The sequence below is a fragment of the Carassius gibelio genome, chromosome B12, assembly GCF_023724105.1.
Source record: "Carassius gibelio isolate Cgi1373 ecotype wild population from Czech Republic chromosome B12, carGib1.2-hapl.c, whole genome shotgun sequence".
Lineage (NCBI taxonomy): Eukaryota > Metazoa > Chordata > Actinopteri > Cypriniformes > Cyprinidae > Carassius > Carassius gibelio.
The window spans coordinates 20,898,259-20,910,941 of NC_068407.1; the positions used below are offsets into that span (position 1 = coordinate 20,898,259).

The 12,683-nt window shown below is 41.9% G+C and overlaps 1 protein-coding gene across 1 annotated transcript in view; it reads right to left on the reverse strand.

Moving 5' to 3' along the window:
- LOC127969363 (somatostatin receptor type 2-like) overlaps positions 1 to 5,298 on the reverse strand; it is a 6,668-nt gene extending 1,370 nt beyond the window's left edge. The window contains exons 1-2 of the mRNA XM_052571250.1: positions 4,889 to 5,298; positions 1 to 3,063 (exon numbers count right to left, since the gene is read on the reverse strand). The exon at positions 1 to 3,063 is cut by the window's left edge and continues 1,370 nt beyond it. Of these exons, the coding sequence (XP_052427210.1) occupies positions 1,864 to 3,000 (1,137 nt within the window). The 5' untranslated portion in view covers positions 3,001 to 3,063; positions 4,889 to 5,298 and the 3' untranslated portion in view covers positions 1 to 1,863. The remainder of the gene's footprint in view (positions 3,064 to 4,888) is intronic.
- Between the last annotated feature and the right edge of the window lie 7,385 nt (positions 5,299 to 12,683).

Consider the following 12,683-nt stretch of genomic DNA (forward strand, 5'->3'; position numbering starts at 1 on the left):
GGTTGTAATAAATTGGATCCTTACAATAAATAAGCTTAGCAACAAGAGGAACGACAGGCACATCTCAGCACACTGAGATATACTACATCCTTATGATGACACCAAATGTGCTGAAAAAACAATCTCATCCACATTTAGGAAATATTCATTTTTGAGTGAACTATTCTTTTAGTAACACAGACATTTGGTATGATGAATGATGGACATCTTTGAAATTTGTTATTAACATAAAAGTAATGCTATATAGTACTCTCAAGGCCACCTAACCTAACCTCAAGGACACACACACACACACACACACACACACACTACTCTGTCTGTCGCTCAAAGGCACATTGAACTGAACTCAGAGAACTTGATGAATACTGTCAAAACCACTTCGCTGTCATCAATACTTCCCCAGGTTTCACAATATGTTTGTTTCCACGCTAGATAAAAACTGTTTGCACTTATTTAAACATGAACTCACTCACTTTTCAACACTTGCAGCATAACAGATCCCATTCTGGCCCTTAGAAATCACACTCCTAAATAAACAAGTTCAGTTTTAGCCCTTCGCAAATGTTAAAATGATCTAAACCCCTCAAACGGGCAAGAGCTGAATACATTATACATACACATTATACAGCTCTGTGCGGATCAGCGGTGTATTTACAAGCATGTAATAATAAATGAGTTGATTCAGGTGGAGGGTTATTGTTAAAGCTCTAGATCATTCTGTGTGTCTTTTTGAGTGATTATTTAAGGCACTTGCATGCACTTTTCTCTGCATCTTATTTGCCAGCTGATGAATGTTAATTTAGTAAAGCCAATGGCCATATGGTTACTTCATACTTCATTAGCACAGTCACAACATAATACAATGAAACCTTTCTCCAGGTCAGAAAACAATTAAGCTCTAAACTAAAGATCAAGTGTGCATTTAACTCCTGATTCTTATAAAATTCCAGTCTAATCTTAAAATAGTTAGTACATATGCTAAACTGTGACAGTTCCACGATTCATATGAATTCTTACGAATTGGTTCGTGAGATGGCACAACAATCCTCTAATAAGCATAAAAACACATAACACAGAAAATAGTCTTTTTTTCCACTTTATTTTTTTTTCACTGTGCATTTTAGGACTCCCTTTTTTCGTGAAAGGTACTGTATAAATACTGGCCAAGATGTAGGTATCCACTTTTATGGAGCAGTGTGAGAATGTTGTTTAGATGGGAAGGATACTAAGAGTTGTAACCGAGCCCATCTGTCCCCCAGCGCTCCACTGAACGTTAAGTACATTTCCTCTACCAAAATAAAACTCTATGAGAACCAGAGGCAGAATTTTACAAGGGAACATTTTTAAATGTAAACAAGATATTCTAAGCATCACAACTAATAAATATGCCAAAGAAATGTACATCTTTGTTTAGATTTCGGAGACCTTTTCTATGCAGCCTTGTCGAGCATCGCTCACTCGTCTTGTATTCGCCGTCACAAAAAGCCTTGAATAATAAGAAGCAATGAACAAGCTTGGCCTTGTGTTTGCACGAACAGATTGAAATCATGTTTATCCAATGAGGGCTTATCTTTGAAAGTTAAAGACACTGATAACAAACACTCATAATAAACACAACAACGTTAGAGTTTCTTCAGACAGTAACACCAAACAAAGCAACTAGAGTTATTTACAGTAAATGACATTCATTTGCTCATCACTTAAATACATCAGTGGAGTCACATCAGATCGAGCTCACCCAAATGTGGTTTAGGTATTTATTGTTGTTCTTAAATACTAAATCTCTCCCACCGCATGTGATCGGAGACTTTCAGTGGACCTCTTTCATGTAACATCTAATCTCGGTAGACGTTTATCTCCTCTTCAGATGCTGGTCTGAAGGTCTCCGTTGAGCAGCGCGGCGTTGTGCGTCTCAGACATGACGTCGTTGACCATCCGAGTCCTGTCCTGTCGACTGTCGCTGCGCTCGATCTCGTCCAAGCCGCCGACTCTCTTAAGACACAGGACGTTTTGGAAGCTCTTCTTGAAGTTGTCCGACAAGAAGGCGTAGAGGATGGGGTTGGCGCAGCTGTTGGCGTATCCCAGCACCACCACGAAGTCAAAGGTGCTCTTCAGCACAGGTGTGGTGGGAACCGTTCCGGTCACAGACGTCACGTTGAACACGTAGAAAGGTAGCCAGCATAAGACGAACACCACTACTACGATAGACACCATACGGGTGACTTTCCGCTCCGAGCGCTTTCGTTTGCTGGAGCAGACTCGCATGCCGGAGGATTTCACCTTTATGACGATGAGCAGGTAGCACATGGAGATGACGATCAGCGGTAAGAAAAACCCCAAGAAGAAGGTGTAGAAGATGAAAACGGTGTAGAAGATGTTCTGTGGCTCTGGCCACAACATGGTACACGTCCTCGCTTCGTTCTTTTTAACGTTCACTCCGCTGTAGATCATAATGGGCAGGTTGACCAGCAGAGAGATGACCCACATGGCCAGGCTGATGGTTTTGGCCATGCGCGGCTTTCGCCACTTGGTGGATTTGATGGGATGCACCACGGCCAGGTATCGATCGAAGCTCATGACCGTCAGGAAGAAGATGCTGGTGAACTGGTTCATGGAGTCCAAGGTTAGGACGATGCGGCATATCGCCGATCCGAAGGGCCAGTGGAGCAGCAAGAGCTGAATGGCGATGAAAGGCAAGCTCAGCATGCACAGGACATCTGCCACGGCCAGGTTCAGGATGTAGATGTTCGTGACGGTCTTCATCTTGGCGTAGCGCAGGATGACGTAAATGACCAGGGCGTTCCCACAGAGCCCCACCGCGCAGACCACGAAGTACACGAATGTGATGACTGCTGAGCTGGTTGGGTTGAAGCCAGGGTCGGTGCTATTGGAAATCTCCAGACCAAAATCAGACTCGTTCCCGGGGAAGAAACTGTTATTGAACAGGCGATCAGGAAGGGACATGTTGGGATTGGACATAAATGTCCATTCTGTGCCCATTTTGGTGTTCTGTAGTATTTATTGTAGGCTTATGAAGATAGAGTCTGCAGTTTAATGCGAAATCTGTGTGCATTGATAAAAACAAGGAAATGTGAGTTAACAACCAAGCGTCTCATTTTGAAAATGTCACATCTCAGTTGCACACCTTTTTAAAGTGAAACCTAATCAAAGAAACACCATGTGAGTGTCAATGTTTATACACTATTAAAAATAATGCTGCTTCAAAAGGTTCTTCAAGCAATGCCACTGAAGAACCATTCAGTCAAAGGTTCTTTAAAGAGCCATCTCTTTCTTGCGTTTTAGTAATCTGAAGAACCTTCTTTCACCACAAAAAAAAAAAAAAAAAAAAAAATAACTTTTGTGGAAAAAAAATTCTTAAGATATTAAAGGTTCTTCATGGAACCATTTAGGCAAAAAAAAGGTTATTCTATGGAATCATGAAACACCTTTATTTTTTGGAGTGTACATAATAATTCTAGACTTGTTTTGGGTGGATTAATGGTAGACCCACTATGGCCCTGATTTCCACATTCAAATGAACTGCTAAATGCACGCCACTAAATTTTAGAAATTGACATTTTAAACGCTATGTAATGTATACTTTTAGAATTTATATTAGTGCTTTCAGTTGGTCAGTTCATGCATTTGAGACAAATACTAGTGTAAATGGTTGTTAACTTGCCCCAAACGGGTTTAAATCAGCACACAAAAGTTTGGGAATCCCACAACCCACATGTGAGTGCACAATCATGGATAAGACTAATGGATTGAGCAGTCACAAATCTCAACTAATTATTGGAGCATGCAACAGAAAATCTGCATTTTTCTGGTATGTTTGCATGTTGCGAGAGAACATTAGCCGGGGTTTATATCTGTTCTGCTGAAGAACATAAAAATAAAAGCAATATACAAAATTACAATTTGACATTTGAATGGCCAAGTGAAAATGGAATGCATGAAAGTAAGCAAAACGCATGACTTTGGATTTATAATCCAGTTTTGATAAAAGGGCTGTTTATATTTAATTCAGTAAATGTAAACAGCCATTTTATCAAAACTGATTAATCCAAAGTCATGCGTTTTACTTGTCCTGCGATTTTAAGGTCAAGCGCTGCTGGATTGTCAATTCTGCTTTACAGGTCTGATCTGCAACTTTGAATAAACAAGGACTTTACCTCGTCAGTCTGGATTCTACAGCTAATTGACTTTTGCCCTAGCAAATATTGGTTTAACTGATCTTTACTGAGCAAACAGCACAACAATTTGATCTGACAGGGATCATCTATATCAAACGATGCGGATCTAGTTCTACAGCTCTTTATATGCATGAGTTAATATAAAAGTGAAGTACTGCAATGTTGTTCTGCCGTTGAGATGACAGAGATCCATCTAAATCGTGTCTGTCTTCATCCCACACAGTATCACAGCATCTTAAACTGAGAAAGAGCAGCTCTACAGAAACCCAGCTGAGATTAAATCAAACCCTAGAGTTCCCTGCGCTTAAAAAGACTCTCAATTGATCAGTCCGCTTAAATGTATTTAATTAAGCAATTAAAACGATAATTAAACATCCCACTCTGTTCTTCTCTTTGAGTAGGTTACTAAATATATCCTGCGTGCGCATTTCAGCAAGCAGCTACTCGATATAAATAGTCAAATAATGGATTATTAAAGAAAACAGGACACAAAATTAAGTCTTTAAACATCCACCTGACTACTAAACTGTTCTACATAAAAAAGTCTGTTAGTAGTTTGCGTAATTATAGCCTATGTTTTTATTTTCGAATATAAAATTACACCTTAAATATCATGCTCACAACTACATGGCACGTTGCGAAAATAAACAATTTTAAACACTGCACTGATGTGTTTGAGTTTAATTGTTTACCTGTAGTTGTTGGGCACCTTTTGGAGAGCCATTCCTGGAATATGTCAGCTTCATATGTTCACACGGATCACCGTAATATTACCGAAAAAGTGTGCGTTCAAGTGCGATATCCAACTAAGAATAACGGCGCTCGCGCTTGACGCCTCCTGATAAGCTCGCGCGCGTCCGTTCGTGCGTCAGGACACCGGCAGTTCTCCTCAGATAATAAACGATTGTTATTTCTATAGAAAATCAATATAAACATTTGTTCAGAGGCGAATGACGCACTTAAACTTTACTAAATATAACATGCAAGTCTTGAAAACGAGATTTCGAGGGCAGGGGTCCTTTGGTATTTTCAGTCAGAGATGGAAGGATGTCAGTGAGATCCTCGTGCGCGCGAGTACAGCTTCCCGCGTTGCTGATACACTGAGCGCGCGCTTCCCGCGCTCCTTGATATATCCCGCTCCGCGCGCAAGACGCACATTCATCTAAACCACGTGAATGTCTATTATCAGGTTTTTTAAAATATATTTTATTAAGTTTTTTTTTGCTGTTTGGTCTGGATAAGGACACCGACATAAGGCAGGTGTCAACGTAATGATTTATATGAATCCCCTAATGCTTAGAACTAGATTTGGTAATGGGTGTGGGAATATATTCAGAAACTTTAAATGAGTGATATCATGAGAAATCATATTCCCCCCATTCTTTGAGATTAAATAGGTTGATGTCCTTGTGAATGTAGAAACATTAGGCTATAACATCTGAAGGGCACGTTTTACTTGTAACATATGACAGCTTTAAAATGAATATGATCTAATGAAAAAAAAAAAAAAGCCTTGCAAGACAAACTAAAATATTTTGTCAATAAAATAAAATTATATATATATATATATATATATATATATATTAGAGTTTGACAACAATAAACACTTGGGATGGTCAACATAAACGAGCCAAAATGCTTTACATTTCTTGAAATAATAATTTCTGAATATTAAACATCGAATGTCAGTCTTTATTCACCTGTTTCTCATAGTTTCTCAATAAAATGTATTAAAGTAAATAGTGTAAATTTAATAATAACAGGACACATTGTAACTCAGTGTTACAAGTTACATTCCCCATGTGCACAACTGTGATTTAACACTAATAAGTGTCTTTTGCAAGTCATCAAAGCAGTAAAACAAAAATCCAAACTGACAAATAACAGATTTGTCTCATTTACTTAAGCCAGAAATTTACTTTTACTATGGTAAAAATAAATGTTCAGCGAAGTCTTCAAAAGATTTTTGAATTTGCGCACTTTTTCTCTATATAGAGCTGATATGGTAACTAGTAAATACTGTACATTTTGTTATTGTAACATGGAGTCAGAGACGTTCGGATCAATATGCGGTACTTTATTAACTGAATGGTCAAACAGGCAATGATCAGAGGACAGCGTCAGGTATGTGAGGGGATATCCAAAATCAGAACCAGTAACAAGCAAAGGTTGGGAAATGGAAATGGACACAAGACTCCTGAGTGAAGTGCCCTCTACTGGAGTTCATGTGCACTCCAGCTGACAATCTTGACATAGCCCCCCCCCCCCCCCCAAAGGAGTGGCTTCCAGACACTCCTAGTTGAGAATAGGCGGAACTGGAGCCCACTGGGATGGAGCAGACGGAGCTGCAGCCCACCAGGGTGAAGTAGGCAGAACTGGAGCCTACCAGGGTGGAGCAGAGGACTCTCACAGCCGAGCAGACGGGACAGAACCCCACCAGAGCGGAGCAGAGGACCACCAGATTCAAGAAGATTGGACAGGAGAGCAAGTCTGGTCAGGTAGGACTGAAACAGAGAACATTCTGTGACCGTGAAGAAGTGGTTAGAGAGTTCCCAAACAGCCTCCATAGCCGTGACAGGGCAGGACGAGAGTTCATAGATGGTCTCCATGGCTGTGACAGGGCAGGCCGTGAGTTCATGGATGGCCTCTGTGGCCACGACAGGGCAGGCAATGAGTTCATAGACGGCCTCCATCGCCGTGACAGGACAGGCGGTGAGTTCATGGATGGATACTACTGACATCTCCAAAGGTTCTGCAGCAGTTGCCACCACCCCTGGAGGTTCCACAGCTGTAACAGTCTCCTTGACAGCAACACAACAAGCTGAGAGAACATTGCTTGGTGCAACAGACAGGATGAGACGAGGCTCTGGAAGTTCAGCAGAGATGTGACGAGGCTCTGGAAGTTCATCTGAGACGTGACGAGGCTCTGGAAGTTCAATAGTGACTTTATTTGATTTGTGAAGATCAACGGGGACTTGACCTGATTCTGGAAGACAAACAGGGACCTGACCTGACTCTGGTGACTTGACGGGGACCTGACTTGACTCTGAAAGATCAACGGGGACCTGACTTTACTCTGGAAGATCAACTGTGGCTGGCATTTCATGCTGGGGCGCTGGGCTGGCGGCCATCTTGTGCAGAGGTGCTGTGCTGGCGGCCATCTTGTGCAGTGGCTCTGGGTTGGTGGCCATCTTGTGCAGTGGCACTGGGCTGGAGGCCATCTTCTGATGAAGCTCAGGTACAGAGACCAAAGAAATGAAAGGAGCTGGACACCTTTGGAGTAGTGACCTCCTCAACTGTAAGGGGAGAGCTACAAAACTATACTATACCGAAGGAAATCCTGCACATAAAGCTCAATGGGTTGGCTATTTTGAAAAATGGAGTGAAGCACTTTTAAGGGGTTGAATGAACTTTTAGCTGGCTCCATACCTGGTCTGGTGCTCAATAAAGCTGTTGGATCCTGGTTTGGCGAAGTCTTCTGTAACATTGAGTCAGAGACGTTCGGATCCATATGGAATACTTTATTAACCGAATGGTCAAACAGGCAATGATCAGAGGACAGCTTCAGATATGTTAGGGGATTAGATATCAGGCAATGATCAGGTCTGGTCTGGTGATCTGGTCTCTAAACAAGATGGCGCCATTGTGCATGGCTTGCCGTCTGTCACTGTCATTGCTGTGTGTGTTTTTGCTGTTTGTTTTATTTTTTGCCTAGGATGTCGACTCTCTACTGGTGTACGATCGCCAAACACTGCTGGATCTGCAATTTTCTGCTGGACATATAGTAAAATTGGATGATGGTGGACGTGAAACTTTGCCCCCCCTCCTGGCGAGGCTCCCGGCTCACCTTTGGTGTGCCCTGGCTCCACCTTCTCGAAGTAAGCGCCGAAGAAAGCGCACCCACCGCCGGGGAAAACGCAGCGGCCGGCTGGTGAGGTTGAAGGCCCGTCTTGCATGTTGTTCTACCCCTTTATGGACTGAGTTTTGAGTCATGCCTAGCCTCGTTATACCTCGACACTTGCTGGACCCTGTCGACGCCTGGCTGGTACCTGTCGTTGGCCCGGAAGAGGTGTTCCAGCCCCGCGGCCCCTGCTCTCCTCATCTCCGCTGGCGCGGAGTGAATCACAGCAACTTGCGCTCTCTGTGTCGGGTTTCACAAACATCCAGTGCCACGGACCCGCCGGTTCCTGCCAGGTTTGGGCTGGTAAATGCTAGATCTCTAGCAAATAAGACTTTTGAATAAGAGGATTTTTTCACGTCCCGAGGATTGGATTTCCTCTGTGTAACTGAGACATGGCTGAGGGATGGTGAGTCTAGGGCTTTCACTGAATTTGTACACCAAGATTGCCGCTATAACTCCCCGCGAACATCTGGCCGAAGAGGAGGAATAGCGACTGTATATAAGAGTCATTATAAATGTAAAGAGATTTTGTTGTCCTCCGCTTTCAGCAGCTTTGAACTGAGTTTATTTGAGATGGGTCGCCCCCACACAGTGTTGTGTGCTGTGGTCTATCGGCCCCCCCAAGTACAATAAGGACTTTTTAAATGATTTTTCTGATTTTCTGGCTGAACTCCATCACTCCCGAGTCTGTATTGCATACAGATGAGCTTTGCTCATGGTTTCACTCCACCTGCCAAACTGTTTTAGACACTGTGGCACCATTAAAATCCAGGCAGCCTAAAACTAAATCTGAGCCCTAGTTAAATGACATGACTCATGCTGCCAGACGTGAGTGCCGTAGAGCTGAGCACAAGTGGAAGAAGGACAAACTGCAGGTGTCTCTTCAAATGTTAAGGGAATGCTGGCGTCATTACCAGGAAACTGTGAAAGATGCCAAAGAAAACATTTCTCAGATATTATTCTGGCAAATTGTTACAAGCCTCGTGTTTTGTTTAACACTATTGACTCACTTTTAAATGCCCCGCAGAATGCTTGTATGGAAGCATCCCCTGTTATGTGTGAAAACTTCCTTTGCTTTTTTATTGATAAGGTCACTTCTATTAGGTCTCAAATTGTACCTTCAGCTTCAGACCCTTCAATCTCTGTCCCCTGCTCGGCTGTCTTTGATCATTTTGAGCTGGTGACTTTTTCCTCTTTAGAGGAGGTTGTTGGTCATTTGAAGCCCTCGGGTTCTCCAAATGATGCTGTCCCCCCTCGACTATTTAAGGAGGTTTTCCCCACTGTAGGACTATCTGTTGTAGCAGTTATTTCTGGTTATGTTTCAGGTTAATTTGTTCCATTTCAATTTTTAAGTTAACCTATGATTTTATTACTAGACATTTTGTGACTTTTTCTCATTTAGGGGCCATGAACATGCATGCAAAGTGAGGATACACGGATGTGTTTTGAAAAGTACAATCATAATTTTATTATGATTGTGATGTTCGCAGGATCAGTTTGAACCACATTTGATTGTAGAGCTAGGTTAAATAGAATTATATAGAACTTGAGCGAAAGTAGAAATGGGACCTTATTTTACAGTTTGCGTTTGATAAAGTTTTTTTCAGATACACTGAAAATAAAAATAAATAGCTCATTTATACCATCTGTGTCTGTGATTGTAGTGAAAATAGTGAGGGTCAACTTCATCTTCACCTTCTCAGGGTGGTAAAATTCTAAACAAAAAACATAACCATATATACCCGAGGAATAAATTGATTTTGGGTCTGTACAGTTGCCTTGCAACCAAAAAAAAGAAAGAAAGAAAAAACCTCTTAAATAGGTTAGAATGGCAGACCTGCATTTGTTCATAAGCAGATGCACAGACATAACATCTTGAGGTTACCTATGTAACCATGGTTTCCTGAAGGGAATGAGATGCTTCATTAAATGCTTTGGGAACACCCCTGGCGAGAGCAAATTGAGTCTTTCCTGGCATGCTTCATGGAACAGGGGAGGACAGAAGGCCTGTAGTACTATGGGACCAGGGAAAGAGGTGGCACCTCAGGGACATACCCAGGTCTCAGGTAAAGAATTTCCTAATCATGCCCGGGGCTAACTCCAGGCATGACACTGCGAGTCCCTGAAGGTCCCCTATACTCTCTAGTGAAGATATAGAAAGGAGGAAGACTGTCTCCATTATGAGTATCTTGTCAGAGACATCTTCAATGGGTTCAAAAGGAGTATTGCACAAAGCCTCCAGAACCACCACCAGGTCCCACAAGGGCACCTTGGTGAGTTGTACTGGCCTCAGCCTCTGGGTGCCATGGAGGAAATGTGTAACAAACAGGTGATTCCCCAATGATTGATCACCCAGAAAGGCGTGGTAAGCAGCTATGACTGAATTGTAAACCTTCAGAGTGAAGGGGGATAACACTGCAGTGAAATTCCAGAACTGTACCAACTGGGCAGTTGACTGGGTCTTGCAGACACTGTCCTCACCAAGAAGTTAAAAGCTTTCACTTCAAGTTGTACAGTTTCCTTGTGGCAGGAGCTCTGGACTGGAGTATGGTCTCAACATCCACATTTGACAGACTGGATGCTATGAGCTGTGCCCACTTAGGGGCCACACCCATAACTCATAACTCCTTCCCGGGGGTGAAGAATGGTGTCCCCCTACTTGAGAGAGGAGCCTGAACCGAATCTCCAGCCTAGGGCTATCGAGGAGGGACAAAAGGTTGGAGAACCATACTCAGGCCGGCCAGAACGGGGCTATTAGCAGAGAGTATGGAGTACTCTCTCCAGAACTCCTGGGAGCAGAGCAATTGGGGAAAATGCGTACAGACGTAGCCTCGGCTACTTCTGTACCAGCGGGACAACAGTGTGTTGTGTCCTACGATGGGAGTAGATCCACTTCCACTTGGCTGAACTCCCTCCAAAGGAGGTCCACCTGGGTTCTGGGTGTTGCCTTCATTCCAAAGGCCTCAGCCCCTGTCTTGACAGGATGTCTGTCTCCTGATTGAGATGCCCAGGGAGGCAGAATGCTCTTAGTGAGAGGAACATTCCCTGAGCTTTTCCCTGGACTTTTCCTCCTCTGGGAAAACCCTTTGGTTCTGAGCCACCACTGCAAGGGTCTCATTTACAGCAGGCCAAAAGGTATCATGTTGGATGCAGCTGCCATCAGAAACAAACAGTCTTTGAAACTGTTTGACAGTAAGTGACTGACCTTCCCTCACTCCCGAATCCCACACCATGCCCAGATATGTGTTTTCTTTTTTGTAGCGGAGAAAGCACATTTTTCTTGACATTTAGCTGTAACCCCAGCTCTTTCATATGGGTTAGGATGACATCTCGATGCCGAGCCGCCATCTGCTCTGACTGAGCATTGTAATTGAGTATGCGGATGCCCTGGAGTCGCAATGGAGTAAGGGCAGCATCCACACACTTAGTGGAAGTGCGAGGGGAGAGTGACAGGCCAAACAGAAGAACTGGATACTGATATGCTTCGCAACCGAAAGAAAACCTTGGGAACTTCCTGTGTTGAGGAAGGATGGATACATGGAAGTATGCATCCTTGAGATCTATCATGACAAACCATTCCTTAACCTGATTTGAGAAACAGTCTATTTGATAGTGAGCATATTGAAACCGGCCCCTGGACTTTGCCATCTTTGCTCATGGGTACCTTTACCAAAAAGTAGTTTAGTTCAAGTTTATTTTTATTAAGTATACTTAAAGTTTATTTCATTAAGTATACTTAAGTAAAGTTCAAGTATATTTTTAAGTATACTTCATGTAACTAGTATACAAATATCAGTGTTCTAGTAAAATGCTTGTAAGTGTACTGTTTCAATACTACTTGAGACTAAATTGGCCCACTTTCTACTATATAAAAGTAAACTTTAACTATACTTTAAGTATAACAGTAGCAAACTTTTGAGTACACAACTAGTTTACCTCTATGTTTGTAGTTTGTACTGCAATTACACTTAAAGTGAACTTATTTGTATAATGATTTACTAATTATTACTACTACTACTAATAATTATTATTTACAAATTACTAATATAGTCTCAGTAAACGACTAGTTTAGTAGTTTTATACTTAAAATTTTTTTATACTTTTTTTTTTATGTGCAGAAGATGTGTACTGGCGCCCTCTACCATATAACAATGAAAACAAAGATTCTAGTAGTACAGCTCAAATGTATTTAGACTTTTTGTAAGTATAAGTCTAGTATACTTAAATGTTTTAAGTATATTTATGAGAAGTACATAAAGCCCATTTCTGAGAAGTACATAAAAAGTAAACTAAAATCATAATTTCCTATTTTTAGTTTAAAAGAAGTATACTGATAGCACACTTGAATAAACTTATTTTTCGTAAGGGTACCCAGATCCAGGAACAGTCATATGACAATCACTCGTCAAGGACATCAAAAAGGGTAAATCATGTACACAATAAAAAATCTGAATGGGTGAAGCTGAATGAAGCTAGCCTTGACTGATAGGTCAAACAAACAAACAGGAGTTTGCTTTAACGTAAGAGGTGTGTTTCTTAAAGGTACAGTGGCAATAACAAAACAAATTGTTCAAAAAGCATCTGGA